The sequence below is a fragment of the Micromys minutus genome (assembly GCF_963924665.1).
Source record: "Micromys minutus genome assembly, chromosome: X".
Classification (NCBI taxonomy): Eukaryota; Metazoa; Chordata; class Mammalia; order Rodentia; family Muridae; genus Micromys; species Micromys minutus.
Window position 1 is genome coordinate 30,036,907 of NC_137970.1, and position 18,296 is coordinate 30,055,202.

The window sequence follows — 18,296 nt, forward strand, 5'->3', positions numbered from 1 at the left end:
TCTAGCCTTCTATGTAAGAAGGAAATTTCAGTCTTATTTACATTGTTGAATTGCAGGTTCCTAACTACATCATTTTTGCTAATCTACCTACTATTTATGCTATTGGGGCTTGTAGTCTCTAGGCAGGCAGGACTTATTAAGTCACACACACACACACACACACACACACACACACACACACACACACACCAATGACATGGCTAATTTTATGTCAACTTGACACAGTTAGTGATCAGCAAGTAGGGCCCTGCAATTTAGAAAATGCTTCCATAACATTAGACTGTAGGCAAGCCTGTAGAGAATTTTCCTAATTAGTGATTGATAGGGAAGGACACAGCCCATTATGGGTGGTGCCATCCCAGGGCAAGGGGTCCTGGGTTCTCTAAGAAAGCAGGCTGAGCAAGCCAGGGAAAACAAGCCAGTAAGTAACATCCCTCCATGGCCTATATCAGTTCCTGCCTCCAGGTTCCTGCTCTGTTTGAGTTTTTGCCCCAACTTCCTTTGACTTCCTGTTATGATTAGCAGTGGTATAAGCCAAACAGATCCTTGGCCCCATATTTAGTCCCCGATTGCCTAAAAGATATACCACTGATACATTCTGAGCTTTCTCCCCTTCTCCATCCTTCCCCCTCCCTTTGTCCCCTCTCTTTTTGAGACAGGGTTTCTTTGTATATCCCTGGCTGTTCTGAACTAGCTCTGGAGAACCAGGCTGGCTTTGAAATCACAGATATCTGTCTGCCTCTGCCTCCATAGTACTGGCATTAAAGGCATGGACTGCCATGGCCTGGCAATACCCCTTTTTATGTATACTATCCTATCCTCTACACTTAACCTTATATCCTGCATTTGCATTCATTTGCATCTTGTGTTCTGGTTGCATTGGATATTACTTGGATGCACATTGTACAAAAAGAATTCTATGCTCATATTCCAGCTGAATGGAATTCCAGCCTCCATATCCTGCCCTCTCCCACCCATGATATAATTCTTCAAACATACACAAGAAGAAAAAAAAGAGAAGCTTTTCTACCCCTAAACAGAACATCTCCCCTACCTCTCTCTCTGCTATACTTCTATATCACTTTGGACAGGAACTTCATTAAACCACTTATCTCCCTGAGCTATTAGGTTTTCTTCTTCCTCCCTCCTCCCTCCCTCACTCCCTCCCTCCCCCCTCTCTTTCTTCGTCCCATTACATAGATCTTGTAGTCCTGGAACTTGCTATTTAGGCCAGGATGGCATTGAATTAATAACTATCTGCCTGCCTCTGCTTCTTGAATGCAGGGAATAAAGGCATGCACCACCACACCTGGCTCTTCAGGATTTTTTTCCTATGTCTGATCTCAAAGTCAGAGTATATGGCCCAAAGGCAAAGTATCTTGTATATTTCATACCTTTGGCAGTTAGTATATGACTTGTATCTGATGACCTTTGAAAAGACAAGAGAAGAGTTTAACAGGTCACATATTCGAAAACCCTACACATAACCATTCTTACCTATTCAGTGCAAATGCATAGTGAAATTTGATGTTGTGTTGATCAGCCAAATCACACGTAGGCAGCATCTTCAGTGTTTCTACCAGCTTGACCATTGCATCATAGTCCTGTTGGCAAAAGGTCTCAGAGTGAAACAGGAAATAGCTCTTCATAGATTTTTCTGAATAGCTCTAAACATAAGACAGCCTCCAAATTTAAAAGTAAACTGTTCTTTACAGACAGTATTTAGTGATGTTAATTGTAGCCTTGACAAGTACAGAGAAAAAATATCAGAAAAGATAGACTAGACAGAGTAGGAATTCCTGTTACCAGAGGGCACAAAAGATCAATAGAAAATTTGTTACATCCCCCACAAAGAGGGCAATTGAGCCTGGTAACAGGAAAAAGATATTGTATTAAGTGTGGGAGGGCTAATACTAACAGCAGAACTGTGTTAAAATAAGTTTGATAAATATAAGGAAACCTAGTCACTTTTCCACTGCAAATGGAGGAAATGTGACTTCTTCATACTTTGGCTAAATTAATCAAATTAATATAATTTAAGAGTTTAACTGCAGCACTGTTGACATTCTGGGCCTATATCTCTGCTCTAGGATGCTGTCCTGTGTATTGTTAGATGGGCAGCTGCCTCCCTACTAGAAGACACAAGTACCCCTGTTCTACAAGTCAGTTTTGATGAATGAAATATCTCTTCAGACAGTGCCAAGCACAGGCTGAAAACTACTGTTCCAAATGCTACATGCATTACCCTGGGGTTAAATTGCTACCAAGTATGTCTCTACAGGGTCCTATTTTAGTAGTGCCATTAACAATTACTCTTTACCCAAGGGTAGAATTACTGGTATTGGCAAACTCTCTGCTAGCCAGTCAGCAGAGAGGATCTTCCTACAGATAGCTGACACCTAGCTTTAGACCTTGGTGCTGCAGTCTTAGAAAGGAGAAGACAATATATCCCTGGAACCTTCCAGCTCTACTTTGAGCCTGAGTTCTATCTATAAAAATTTAACAACTGAAGGCATTCAGTAAGGGAAGGGCAGAAGAAATCCAGCAACTCCAAGAAACATTTCAAGAGCAGGGTATGGTGGCATATGTCTATAATCACTGTACTGGGGAATGGAAAGCAGGAGCAACTGGAATTCAAAGTCATATTCACCTACACAGCAAGTTTAAGGCTCAATGGGCTATGCAAGACCCTGTCTCTAAATAACAGCAAAACCAAAACCAAAAAGAACTATGTCAAGAAAAGTCAATCATATATTCTGGTTGCATAATAGCCACCTGCTATCAAAGGCTATATTTGTCACTCTGGCCATGGGTTCCTTAGTAGCTAAGTCTGTTCTTGATCCAGATCATAAATGGAGGACTCCACCGTTCAGATGTACAGAACATGTACCTGTGGTGTAGCTTTGTACTATTCTACAAGTAAAGCATATTAGACTTTGTGCTTCCAGAATGAAGAGACACATTTAAGATACTCTTAAAACTTGTTCAACCTGTAAAAGAAATCCTCAGTTTCCTTCTATTTCCACACCTTATCACCTGGGTCTCAAAATCTTTCAGTAACTTCAGATGCCAATTTTAGAATAACCATCTCTATTCCGTAGTTCTGTAACAGCCCTGGCCACTGTGCTCTCACTGATAAGTGGTGGTAAAAAGAAAAAGAGGAATTAAAAGTTTAATGGGAACAAGGGCAATGAAGCTAATTAGCCTCTGCTTGAATCTTGACTTTACTACACTGTGAATTTGAGCAGGTTACTTAATTTTTCTGTGCCTCAAATTTCTTTACTTAAAATTAAAATAGGAACAATAACAGCAAACCTAAATCAGAGGGTTAAGAGGATTTAATGAATTTGGATTTACAAAGAATTGGAACATTGTCAATAATAATAATAATAATAACTATTATATTATATATTATATTATAAATTATAAATTATAAACTAATATATTATATATTATACTCTTAGTTTCTAATTTTAAGCAGTTCTATACAAATAGTACCTCTTGTTGCAGTGCTCACTCAAGCTCTAATATGACAAATAATCTCTAAATCAGACACAATAGCCGATCACCAGGTTACATACCTATTTAGATAGAGCAGCTTCTTTATCATACTCCTAATGTAAGTATGCATACTTTGTATGAAGATTACTTATAGCAAAGAAAAGTCTGGCATATGCTAGCCATATGTAAGCACATTTCATACCTGGATATCACGGTAGGACAGAAGTAAGTTAATGATGATGTCTGATGTCAGAACCTCAATGTTATCCATGCGGAATTTGATCCGAGTCAACTCTTTTGCCAGTTCATCACCTTGGTATTTCTCTCTGGCTTTCCGGATGTCATTCAACAATGTTTCTTTATAATAAGCACTGGAGAAATAAGCAAAATACCCAGATCATATACAAGCGTCCAGGACTCTCTTGAGTGCTCAAACAAGCATGGTTCTCAATAACACACAAGGACCTCGGCCTCACCTGAGCCTTTCTATACCAGTAAAAATAAGATGATGTCTCCCTTTTTTGTATACTACAGCAATAAACTAGTAAGTGATAATAAAATTCAACTTATTACAACCTTCAAAATATCTTCAAAGCTGAAGTTTCAGACACTCTATAGAATTTTCAATGTAATCCTCTGAGAATCACACACACACACACACACACACACAGAGACAGAGAGAGAAAGAGAGAGAGAGACAGACAGAGACAGAGAGACAGAGACAGAGACAGAGACAGAGACAGACAGAGAGAGAGAGAGAGAGAGAGAGAGAGAGAGAGAGAGAGAGAGAAGCAAACTTATATGATAATTTAACTTCCCCCACTATCAACAGATTTTCAAAAGCCAAACAAAACCCTGAAAGTCATGAAACCTAAGTAAAGTCATTTTAGAAACACTCTCATCTTCTTAGCCTTCCCAATTAGTAGTCATGAAGTGGTTCATAGGTGAAGGAGATTTGAAACTGGTGGAGTACCTTCGAGCAATCCAACAAGGGGTATACAGAGGCCATGACAGGAAGATTACAGACAACTGTCACCCTTAGCTTTGTTGTATTTTTTCTGCAGAATTTTTTCTAATGTAAACTTAAAATAAAAAAAAACTCTCCCTTTTCTGAGCATTTAAGCAAAAGTATGTAAAAACATTTAAATACCCTGAAATGTCTTCATAGGGTTTCATACAATCAATATTAGTATGTGGTACTTGATTTAAGACTTGAAGAGGAAGCACAGGTAGCCAACAGCCTGTGGAGCAACATACTTAAGTTTTATTGCCACTACTGTGATCCATATCCTACCCACGATTCTCCGTCTGTGAGGAAGATACTATTACCAGAAGTGGATGGAAGAGCAGGCCCAGGGCCTGACTGACAAAACAGCAGCTGTGTTTCAACAAGGAAAGAACCTTCTTTTTTTTTTTTTTTTTTCCAGAGGGAATTATGAGTTTACTTTTTATATAGAAGTCTTTTTTTTAAACGACTGTATTTTACAAAGCAAAGATAAATGTACAGATTTTAAACATTTTTTGCTTAAAATTATACATTTTTGTCAGTAATGTTTTTTCAGACATTGAAATAATTTTTACATAAAACCATGTGAATATATTTTTTTCGTCAGAACTTGATTTTTTTCAAGGGCTTGACAGTATGCATTGAAAACCTAATAGTTACAATAAGGGTAAAGTACATGCAAAACAAAACGGAACATGGGAATAGTCAAAGTCTTCTTGTTTTGTGAATATATGTATAGTTTTTGTTTTCTTTATTTCTTGGACTTCATACAGTCTGTGAGTTGTTTCTGGGGGAGTGCAAGCCTCTGGGGTTAGCATCCCACTATCAGTGACTGCATATTATGTCTGTTCTTTTGTGACTGGGTTATCTCACTCAGGATGATCTTCTCTAGATGCAGCCATTTTCTTAAGAATTTGGTTAAGTCATTGTTTCTGGTGGCTGAGTAGTATTCCATTGTGTAAATGTACCACAATTTTTGTATCCATTCATCTACTGAAGGACATCTGGGTTCTTTCCAGCTTCTGGCTATTATAAATAGAGCTGCTATGAACATTGTGGTGCATATAACTTTGTTGTGTATTGAAGAACCTTCTTAACTCCATTCTCTGTCCTCTGCCTGCATGGCCCATGATCCTACCTCCCCAAAGTCTCCTGGGTCCTCCTCGGCCTGACATAATGCTTGCACCCCACATGGGAGGCCCTCCCATGATGCCAATGATGGGCCCTCCTCCTCCTCCTGGGATGATGCCTGTGGGACCAGCTCCTGGGATGAGACCACCCATGGGAGGCCACATGCCCATGATGCCCGGGCCTCCAATGATGAGACCACCTGCCCGCCCTATGATGGTACCCACACGGCCTGGCATGACCTGGCCACAGATAAGAGCAGAAGCGCTCTTTATCATTTTGTTGTTCTTGTTGTTTCATCAGGAGATCTTGGTGCTGAGCCTGAGTGTTTACTAGATGCAGGACAAGGAACTTCCTAACAGAGAATGCTTCTGGAGAGAGAAGTGATACAAAAAAGTATGGTTTCACTTATATTGTAAAATGTGAAAATAAAATTGTCAGCTCTTAAAAAAGACTTGAAGAATCATAATTTAGTAGTACAGACAGCAACTTACAATGATGACCATAGACTGACTTAAATATCTTGTCTATTTCCAAGTAATTTTAAAAAGAGCCTGACATTACCAAGTGGTAATGTTATTAACTCACTAAGAAGCTGAAATTATATAACTAACTGTAAAGAATAAATTTAGAAAAAAATTAAATAATCAACTTTATAGAAGAAAAAATAACAGATAAAATGAGAACAGATGGCACTTAGTCTGAATAATTATAAAATAGTGGCACATAAATGTGCACACTGGTCCAATGTTTCTAATAAGACCTCAATTAACATTTAAAGAATAGAATAATAGCCTACAGAAAGGGTTCTGATATAAAAATACCAGGGCACTGCTTTCACTCTTTATTTCCTTATTTGTCAAGTACCATTACACTAATGACGAGCAAATTAGTAGGTCCTGCCAGTATTTAAAATTCTGTTATTAACTAAATGAGTCATTAAGTTAGGTTACATTCATTGCCCATTCAGCAGACTATAAAGGCATCAAAGCCATTAAGGTGTTATTAGTTTGGCCTGGTGAATAAAAAGTTAGACTTTAATCTTGCTTTTAAGGATAACTAAAAAATCACTTAAAAATAAAATATAATGAGAAAAGTACTTTTATGTAAATGAAATTATGCCTGACATGTTGGGGACATCAGATACATAGTATGTAGCCATTTCTGTGTCTGGTAACCAAGAAGGATGCTGTAAATCACTGTGGACTTGGAAATGGTTTCCAAGTGCCTTCAAGCACAAGATAAAGATAATAAATCTGCCAGACTTGGTATGTGAGCTAAAAACTTACCTGTCATTCTTGTTACAGAGGATTTTAAACATAAGCACCACTAACACCCTCATTAACCATTGTCAGGTTCCAGTCACAAGATAGAGCCCACCAATAGGTATTTTAAGACTTTGGAAATTAAAACAACCCTTTCTCCTAATACATGGATTTAAATGAACAAGAAACAAACTTGAACCTATTTCTTAAAGACATGGTTCCTCTGTCAGATTTAAGCCATATACTTCTTCATTAGATCTAAAAACATGCTATTAGGAGAGGTTTTCTCTCTAAATTCCACTAAATTTTCTCCTTTGAAGTAAAAGAACAGCTAGCAAGGTGTCAAAGAACCCCTTATTTGTTTTCTGTTGCTGCCATTAGGGTCTTGACACTTCTTCCCCATTAAAGTCTGCATCCCAAGGGAAGGCAACAGGAGAGAAAAGGTGAGAGGCTGTTAATAAGTGTGTCATTGGTGCAGCACTTTGACAGTTACTGCCCACAGTTCAGGGTGCCATGATCTGAGCCAAACTATGGCATGTGACCCTTGACATTTCATTACACGTCAGTTCTGACAGTCCTTCGGATTTTCATTTGTTTTGAAAGAACAATTCCTTTTTATGACACAATGTACAGGAATGAATCCTTTACATTGACTGTGAGTAAAACAACCAGGACCCGCCAGTTAAAAATAATTTTCTGCCTTTAACTTTTCAAGTAATAACACCAAAGGTATGGTTTATTGAGCAATAAAGTTCAAAAAGGAGCAATGACTTCTCCAAGAATATCCAGTGAGCAATCATCTAAGCCAAGATTAAAACTCAAACCTGTTCACCTCTGAGTGCACACCATACCCCATGACGTCAATCTATAGATAGTATCCTGCAGTCAGGTTGGTTGAAGCTTGACTCAATGCATGCTTATAACAATAACTTAAGGTCAGAATGACCTTGCTTTGGCATTTTCAGATAACCTCAATAACTGAAAGTATAAAGTTATATTCAGAAATTATCTGAAAAACACAGAATCTTAGAGTTGAAAAATCTCTAACAATCACGGAGTTAAGTTTCCCATTTTCTAAAGGAAAAAAGAGCTGTAGAAAAGAGTTACACATCAAGGTCACATAGGGAACTATGGCTAGCCCCAGGCCCAATTCTGACAATCTAAACTTCAGTTCTCTTCTCTTCTGGCTTCATCTTAGGAACTCAGCTTAGTGAGGATGATTAAGTGAATACCCAGTGAACCCTAATTTCCAGGTATCCTAATCACGTCAAAGAATACCTTAAACCACCTCCCTGAAAGCAGAGGGGGATTTCTTCAAGACTCCCAGAATTTTTAATGGCTGATAGAAATTACCATGAAGTCACACGAATGTCCTTAAGGAGGCTAGTGAACCTGTCCACCAGGGGCATGCACAGTGGGCCCAGGATGGTATCCCAGTTGGGCTGCATGTACTCTGAGGCTCTCCTTTGGGCATCACTCTCACAGCAAAAATAATCCGCACATGGTGTCACAGTGTAGGGGATGAAATAATAATTTCCACTAGATGCCTGTAAAAAATTAAACAAAAAGCGTTTCAGAAAGCAAGTGATACAGAAGTACACACCTATAGCCCTTAGCAGGAAGACCTGGTAGGGCAGGGAAGGAGAAGATGTACAATATGGACACTTTGTGTGATACCATTACAAATCTACTAGGCTCAAAACAGAAAACACTAAATTTCAAATCACTACTAGTCTGCCTCTGAATTTCATTGGCAAAAATGTTAAAGAGTTTTAAGTTTTAGAAACCATATAAGCTCATTATCTGTCCTGCAAACCACAAGGAAATGGAATCCCTTGAAAATCAAAGATTATAAATTGGCATCTTGGTTTTTAGTATAAATTGAAAGTTATATGATATTCTTATAGTTGATAATCTACACACACATACATACACACACACATACACACATACACATACATTTGGCATATACGTACAATAAAAAGAATGGAGACCAAAGGCCTGACTTTGGAAAACTGAAATAACTGGAGATTGTACCATGAATAGTTGAATTTTGTTGAATTGTTGGCCAAAGGGTTCCCATGGACCATCCCCAGGAAATATTGCTGCACTCCACTACCTGATAGTAAGGCCATATTCCTGAATATAATACTCACTTATGTCATCAAACATGGAGAAGTCAATCTGGTACCCAACCAAACACTGACAAGCATTTATGCTGCTGGAAGTTACTCTGCACAGTACCAGAGGAGAAAGGTATAGCACTCAGTTATAAACCCTACAACCTATAACAGTGACTTGACTGCAGGATATAATGGTGCAATGGTGGGAAAGATGTTATGGAGTAACCAACAACTTTTTGACTGGATTTAAGTCCTACTCTATGAGAGTCTGCTAAAGTGGCTAACAACCTGAGATTAGATTGGTCATGGCCTAGGGGAAAAAACTACTACTATTATTCTGCCAAAGAAACATAGCAATAAAATGACTCCTAATGACATACTGCTCGCTCAATAGACCAACATCTCACTCAATTCTCATCAGAAAAGGTTCTTTTTTTGCTATAGATGGGGACTACCATAGAGGCCCATAACTGAACAATGTCCTAACTGGAATGTCTTTATCAACCCCACTCCCCTTAAGGCTCAGGGATGTAGAAGAGGAGGCAGAAAGATTGTTAAAAGCCAAAGGTCCGGGATGACTCTAAGACAGAGAGTTACTGATACAACAAAACTTAAAAACATAAACATACAGACAATGACAGCAAGCATAGGATCTGCAGAAGTTCAAGACAGATGGTTCTGGACACAAAGTCACACCCCAACTAAGAAGCTATTTGTAAATGATACCTGACGGCAAAGGTGAAATCAATTTCCTTTGATCACTAGGTCTATCAATCACATTCCATGGCAGGGTCAATGGCAGGAGTAATTGGCTAACAGAAAATGACCTCCATGTGTTGTTCTGTGGGATTTTTGTTTTATCTTGGCATTTTTATCTTATTGAGTTTTTTGTTTGGATCTTTTTTTTTTTTTTTTTCGAGAGAGAGGGACATAAGAAAAAATATGAAGCTGGGTGGGAAAGAAGGAGGAGAGATTTGGGAGGAGTTTGGGAGAGGAAAATATAATCAAAACATATATGAAAATTTTAAATAAAATAAATAAAAGTAAAAACCTATTTGACATTGACTATGAGGAAAAAGAAAAGTCTAGATGTTTAGCTGAATGCAAATCCAACAGGAACTAAGACTGAGTGGGGATGCTCAGTAAGCTAATGTCCTGCTAGATATAATCTAGTAAGAAACAGCCTCAGTGAACTCTGTTACTCAGATTACATTTAGACCACTGTCCCCAGATGCAAATCACATTGACTGTCACCAAGGTGAATATAATTAATTTGAGACTAAGTGTCACATAGCCCATGCTGGCCTCAGACTCACTGTATATCCCAAGATGACCTTGAACCCCTGGATCCTCCTGCTTCTGCTTCCCAAATCCTGAGATTATAGGCATGTTCCATAGGCCCTTTTTGTACTCAATCTTTTCTTTAAACTTTTAGGGGAAAAAATAGCTTAACAATCCCGATCTTATCACCAATGGTCCTTAAACTAGGTTTGGTGGTATATGCATATAATCTTAGCACTTTAGGAATAGAGGCAGGGGACCAGAAGTTCAAGATTATCTCCAGCTCTATACTAGGTTCAAGGCTAGCCTAACATACATAGAGACCCAGTCCATGAAAGTAATTTTAGACCTTAAATTCCTATATATCAACTTGAATTTTTAAAGAATATATATGGCAGGAAGAATCATTCATCTTCCAAATGTTGAACTACAGTAATAGAGGTATCAAGGAAGTTGGAATAGTAAAGATTTAACATCAGGAAATACTTTTATGAGGTTGGGGGGATGGTTTATTCAGCACAGTGTATGCTGCACAAGTGTAAGAACCTGAGTTGGGAGCCACAACACCCAAATGAAAGCCAGACATGGGACTTGTTTATAATCCTAGTGCTGATGGGCATAAACTGCAGATCCCTAAAGCATTCTGGACAGCTGCCATAGGCAAAGAGATGATCTCCAGGTTAAATGAGAGACTGTATCAAAAAATGAGGAGAGTACTTTAGGAAAATAGCTGACATCAACCACTGGTATCATTTGCATGCACACAAATAAACATAAATGTAACTCACATGAATGCATGTGCACATATTACAAAAAATGGGTAATTTTAAAAGTATATTTTATGCCCAAATGGGATATCAAAGAGACAAAAGACTGCTTTTAAATTAAAAAATAAATGTAGTATAGAGAAAAATTTTATAATATCATGATCTAAGATAAAGCAGAAAATGGGGGAAAATTTACAACTTATAATCTGCTTTATAGAAGTATAGGTAGCATTCTTCTTTCTACTTTAATTTAAAATTTATTTAATTGTCCTAAAATTCTCTTTTTGTACCATGTTACGTACTATAATATCACATTTTGAATCTGAAAGTAATCTATTAACAAATTACCAACACTGTCTCACTAAAATACATTTCAAACTAGGTGAGCTTTATCTTGGGGACCACAGGATCAGTAATTTTAGTTCTGTCGAACTTTGAGTATCTGTTCCAACTACTATACTTAACTATAGGTATGTAGACATAGGACACAAGACCATCCACAAACACAGGAGCCATGTGCCAATATAACTGTATGTATGGATACAAATTAAAATTTCATATTTGTGCATGTCATGAATTAATTTTCTTATTTCCAAATACTTAGAAAATATTTTTAATAACCTATCCTTGGGTCTGGAGAGATTGCTCAGTGGTTAAGAGCACTGACTGTTCTTGAAGAGGACCTAGGTGCAGTTCTAAGCACCCACATGGCAATTTATAACCACCTGTAACTCCAATTCCAGAAAATCCAACAAGTTCTTCTGGCCTCTGTGGTCACTAGACTACATACATGCATAAAAATACTCTTACACAAGAAATAAAAATATTTTTTAAAATTCTTAACTCTGAGGCTTTATAAAATAAGTAACAGGTCTAGCTTGTTTCAGACTAAGCCTTCAGATGCCCATTAAACATGAAAATGATGTTCTCTGAGAAGAATTACTCAGTCGTGAAATAGCAAACCATCCCTGAGAATACCAGCTATTGGTTGGCATAAGTCCATTAAAACATAAGTGCCAATAGTACAAATAGAAGGTAAAAAAGTCCATCTGTATGTATAATGATATGGAAATGTGGCTCATAACTTCACCATCACCAGGAATTAAATTTGCCTCTATCTAAGGAATAAAAGCACCTTCCCTCTTTCTAATACTTTGAAGTTCCCAGAGATCAAATTGCTAAGCAAACTAAAGTTTTTTTTGTGGATCAGAGACAATTTTTTTACTCTTCCCTGACAGAAAATCTATGTTGCTAGAGAAAACTAAATTAAATTAGATTTGTATATTCAAAGTTCAAACGTTGTTTGAACCGAAACTGTAAGGCCTTTCAATTTCAGATCGAAGGAGGAAAACACCAAATGCATTGGTGATGTACAGAAGGTAAAATGTGTTTGAAGAATTATAGCTTATTTTAAGGGTATTTGTATCAAACTGGAAGTGTCCCGAGCACCTCAGAGCCTTTCTCCAGAAAAAATAATGTAATCAGTTGAATTTCTGTTTCAAAATTATTTAAAGTTTTTGTAAAAGGTCCTAAGGATATATAACAAATGGAAAAACACTGTCCAGGAAACTTCATGAAATAGTGATAAGAAAAATAAAATTCTGGAGCATCTCAGCCATAATCTGCTCAGGCTCAAGTGGCAGAAATTATATTCAGTGTAGCCAAGAAGATGGAATTCTTTCCAGCAGAGTCTAGGATGATGCCATGTCTTGGTGTGTTGTAGGCACTGTATTCCTATCAAATATCATCAAAGGGATCAGGGCTACCCTTCTTTTTATAGGACAGAAGCTCTATCCTAGGAGACAGTAACAGCAAGACAGCAACAATGACTCAATGGCAACAACACTATCTTTTGAATGGTTTTGCCCCAACTGTTGAGAAGGTGAAGATTTCATAGTAGGAGATGCTCACTAAGAAGATCCAGGGCTGCCACCTCACAGAACAAAACATCAACACGAGAAAAGTTACTGCCACTGTCTGCTCCAGAGAATCAGTATAGTGTAGTGCCTGAGGAAGAAGTGGCTGTAAGCACAGCTTTGTAGCTCTCAATAGGGAGATAACTTTATGTGTAATGCAGCATGGGGAATTTTCAAGTCTATGGGCAATGTGAAAAGAGAGAGACTTGTGGTAAACAGCTAAGAGGAGCGTAGCAGCACCATGACAGTAAATGAAAGGCAGATAGATCAGCTATACACTTTCAGAGTAAGCTACAGAAAAAGACAGCTAAAAGGTTTCCTGAGGTTAGGTCAGGCTTTAAGCTGAGGGCAGAGGGAGGTAATGGTAGGAGTGGGGTATTTTCAAGAGAAATAATTCAAGATTGATGCTTGAATTTTTACAACAGAAGGAACTTTGGGGCCTAGATTGTTCCAAATAATCATCAGAGTTTACAAACAGTAATTACAAAGACAAGTTTTAAATTGCCCCCTAGCAGTGAAGGTTCTGTCCTCAGAAAGTGGAAAAGCAGCTTTTGTGAGAGCTGCCCAAGGACTTTTGCCAATTAATAGCTCAGCTGAAGGGGTAATCTGCAGATTTGGATGGAGATCTGCTGGGTGGCTTACTTAGTTCAAATGCTTTCCGTCATCCTGATTAACTACTGAACTTTGTTCCAGTGGACAGCACATTAGACTTTCTTCCCTGGTAAATCAGATTAACCGAGATCGTCTGTTTGCCTTCACATATAAACATCAGTTATAAGAATGATTTCCCTGCCCTTCATCAATGCACAGCTTATGAACAGAACTGGTAAAGTAGTTGTCCCTTGTTGTAGAATTTGATTTCAGGTTTTTAGAGAAAAGGACCCAAGTGATTCTGATGTTTAAAAAGCACCTATACAACCCTGTACACATATAGTTCAAATTCTTCAAACTTTATCAACAAACACACCAAAAAATACTTACTAGAGAATAATGTGTGTACATGTGTGTATGCATGTGTGTATGCATGTGTATGGAAATGACTTTATAAAGATCAGAGTGCACAGACCTACAGTTCAAGCAGGTAGTGGTAGGGCCTTGGGAGTTAAGGCTTCAGCTCCTGCTACTTTTCTGGTTTTGCTGGGAATACAGTGAAGACAGCTGTTTAGGTGTTTGTGGTAGGTGGAGATAACTTTTTGTTGTCTTTCATAGTCACCAGACTTCAATTTTTAAGAATATATTGACTTATTAAGCATAAGTATTCTTATTTTGAGAGAAAGTCAGAGATTCTGGATTACTCACATGTTAAACATTTGCTCACTTTCAGAGTAAAGGGTATATCCTCAAATTTCTGTCCATTTCACTTCTTCAATACAGTAAACAGTGTAACTTGAGAGTAATGGTCTGGTATCAGTTATTGGTTGTAAGGGTCATTTGAATATAGATCATTTGAATCAATTACAATATTCATGTGGACAATGCAGAAGTATAGAATAAAAAACAATACAAAGATTCAGCATGTTGTATTCATATATATTTGTACATACATATATAGCAGATATAATCAAATTTTTAAAAGTTATCAACTTTATGGGGGGCACTGAATTGGCTTGAAGGATGATTTGCAGTGAGGACAGATGTGATCTAATTCTATTTCAATTAAAAACATAAAAAATATTTTAGAAATATCAGCTAATAAGGGAGACTAAGAACTGGGCACAACACCCACACAGCAAGATTCATTAGGAACATGCCAGGGAAAGCAAAGGACCAGATAGTTCAAGAGCTCAGCTAGAACAGTCATCGTGTGGAAATTAAAATAAGTGTCCCTGCCCAAGGCTGTGCCCTTGAAAGAACCATATTGAGAGTGGCACAATATAAAGACACAGACTTCATTGTAGTCCAACCAAGTCACAAAACTAACAAGAAAGTTACAAAACCAGCAGGCCCAGAGGTGGGAGGGAAATCAATAAACATGGCTGCAATAATAAACTACCTTAAATGTCCATTTTTTTTTCAGTAAAACACAGAAAACATGAGAAGAAATAGTATGGGTAAATCATAATACAAGGGAACAGCAGACAGTACTGTCTACTTTTGAAAGGGCCTAATGCTCAACTTAAAGTCAATGACTTTTAAAAAGCCATTAAAAATATGTTGAAAGAACTAAGGGAAGCAGTATTTCAAAATGAAAAAGACAGAGACTACTATGGATGAAAGGGTAGAAAGCTGGAAGCAGAGAGGAGAAAATGCCAGCATGACTGAAAAGACCATAATGAAACATTTTCAATGTTAATGAAAAATAAACAAGTAGGGCCAGCCAGATGGCACAGTAGGGAACACTGCTTCCTCAAAGCACTGACAACCTGAGTTGAATCCTAGGATCTGTGGTGTGGAAAGAGAAAACTGTCTCTTACAAGTTGTCCTCTCACCTCTCCACAGACACCACAACATGCACACTAAAACACATACAAAACAAATAAATGAAAAACTGTTAAAAATCACAAAAAAATTAAGCAAAAACCAAAGAGGCATGATAAAATCTGAAAAAGAGAGTATCTATAAACAGAAATTATTGTAAAACAAGGAAAAGAACTAAATTCTGAAGAAGGAAAATTCAATCACCAAACTGATAATTTACTAAAGGAGGTCAAGGTAATCGGATCTCAAGATAGATTAATGCTATCTGAGGAGCAGAGTGAAAGGGATAAAGAACAAGGTACAGAATGCTAATTAAATGGGAGACAACATTAAAGGCACCAGTATATACGATGTATAATAGGAATACCCCTGAGAGCTGGCCCACTTCCATTGGAACTCTCAGCCAGAGTTCACAGAGAGCTGAAAACTTAGGAGCAATCTCCCTCCTGAGTCCCTCCTAGAGATAGAAAACCTAGGAAACAGATTAGGAGTCATAGATGCATGCATCACCAACAGACTACAAGAGACAGAAGAGAGGATCTCAGGGGCAGAAGATAACATAGAAAACATTGACACACCAGTCAGAGAAAATGCAAAAATCAAAAGGTTCCTAACCCAAAACATCTAGGAAATCCAGGACACAATAAGAAGACCAAACCTAAGGATAATAGGTGTAGAAGAGAGTGAAGACTCCCAAATAAAAGGCCCAGTAACTATCTTCAACAAAATCATAGAAGAAAACTTCCCTAACCAATGAATGAGATGACCATGAACATACAAGAAGCCTACAGAACTCCAAATAGATTGGACCAGAAAAGAAATTTCTCCTGATACAAAATAGTCAACAGACCAAATGTTCAAAACAAAGAAAGAATACTAAAAGCAGTAAGGGAAAAAGGACAAGTAACATATAAAAGCAGACAGATCAGAATTACACCCAACTTCTCAACAGAGACTATGAAAGCTTGAAGATCCTGGACAGACATCATACAGACCCTAAGAGAACACAACTGTCAGCTCATGTTACTATATCCAGCAAAACTCTCAATTACCACAGATGGAGAAACCAAGATATTCCAGGACAAAACCAAATTTACACAATATATGTCCAAAATTACATCCTTACAAAGAATAATAAATGGAAAACTCTAACACAAGGAGGAAAACTACACCCAAGGAAAATCAAAAAAAAAAAAAAATCTCTTTGCAACAAACCCCCCAAAAAAGAAGAAAAGCAAATAAGCATAATTCTACCTTTAACAACAAAAATAACAGGAAACAATAATCACTGTTATTTACTATCTCTTAAATCAATGGATTCAATGCCCCAATAAAAATAAACTATATTTTTAAAGAATTATATATTTATTTTATGAATGTACACTGTATCTGTCTTCAATCACACCAGAAGAGAATTGGATCCCATTACAGATGGTTGTAATATGTTTATATTACATGTGGTTGCTAGGAATTGAACTCAGGACCTCTGGAAGACCAGTCAGTGCTCTTAACCACTGAGCCATCTCTATGCCAAAATTCTTTTAAAAATCTGTACATGTATCTCCTTTTTAAAAAAATAAAGTTGTATGGAAAAAAATTAAGGCAACACAAGCCACAAAAAATAGACTATCATACTGGATACATAAACAGGTTCTAGCTTTTTGCTACATACATGAAACTCATCTCATTGACAAAGACAGGTACTACCTCAGAATAAAGGCGGGGAAAAAACTTTCCAAGCAAATGGTCCCAAGAAAAAAGCTGGGGTAGCCATTCTAGTAATAAATAAAGAAAATTTATCAAAAAATAAGGAAGGTAACTTTTTACTCATCAAAGGAAAAATCTATCACAATGAACTCTCAATCCTGAACATCTATGCTCCAAATACAAAGGCACCCTCATTCATAAAAGAAACTCTACTAAAGCTCAAAGCCTATATTACACCACACACAATAATAGTGGGTGTAATCATCAGTGGACTAAACATGGAAGCAGAAATGGAACAGAGACACAGTAAAACTAGCAGAGGTTAATGAACCAATTGGATTTAACAGACATCTATAGAACATTACATCCTAAACCAAAAGAAAATTTCTCCTTCTCAGCACCTCACAGCATCTTTTCCAAAATTGACCATATAGTCTGTTACAAAAGAAGCCTCAATAGATACAAGAAGATTGAACTATTCCCATGCATCCTATCAGATCCCCATGGACAAAGGCTGGTCTTCAATAACAACAAAAACAATATCAAACCCACATACACATGGAAACTAATCAATGCGCTAGTCAATGCTAACATGATCAAAGAAAAAATAAAGAAAGAAATTAAGGATTTTTTAGAATTTAATGAAAATAAAAGCACAGCATACCTAAGTTATGGGATGCAATGAAAGCAGTACTGAGAGGAAAACTCATAGCTCTGAGTGCTTCCAAAAAGAAACTGGAGAGACCATACACTAGCAACTTGACTGTACAGTTGAAAGCTCTAGAACAAAAAGAAGCAGATACACCCCAGAGGAGTAGACTGCAAGAAATAATCAAACTCAGAGCAGAAATCAAACAAGTAGAAACGAAAAGAACTATGCAACGAATCAACAAAACCAGGATCTGGTTCTTTGAGAAAATCAACAAGATTGAAAAACCCATAGCCAGACTAATTAAAGGGCAAAGAGAGAGTATCCAATTAACAAAATCAGAAATGAAAGCGGAATATATAGCAACAGAAAATGAGGAAATTCAAGAAATCATCAGATCCTACTACAAAGCCTACACTCAACAAAACTGGAAAATCTAGAGGAAATGGATATATTTCTAGACAGATACCAGATACCAAAATTAAATCAGGACCAAATAAACCATCTAAACAGTCCATAACACCTAAAGAAACAG

General features: G+C 37.3%; 1 protein-coding gene across 1 annotated transcript in view; it reads right to left on the bottom strand.

Annotated features, from left to right (window-relative positions):
- Positions 1 to 18,296, bottom strand: part of MAP3K15 (mitogen-activated protein kinase kinase kinase 15) — a gene marked incomplete at both ends in the record, with an annotated part of 129,869 nt that overhangs the window by 81,414 nt on the left and 30,159 nt on the right. The window contains 3 exons of the mRNA XM_080910055.1: positions 1,498 to 1,604; positions 3,704 to 3,872; positions 8,254 to 8,447. Coding sequence (XP_080766181.1) covers positions 1,498 to 1,604; positions 3,704 to 3,872; positions 8,254 to 8,447 — 470 coding nt within the window. The remainder of the gene's footprint in view (positions 1 to 1,497; positions 1,605 to 3,703; positions 3,873 to 8,253; positions 8,448 to 18,296) is intronic.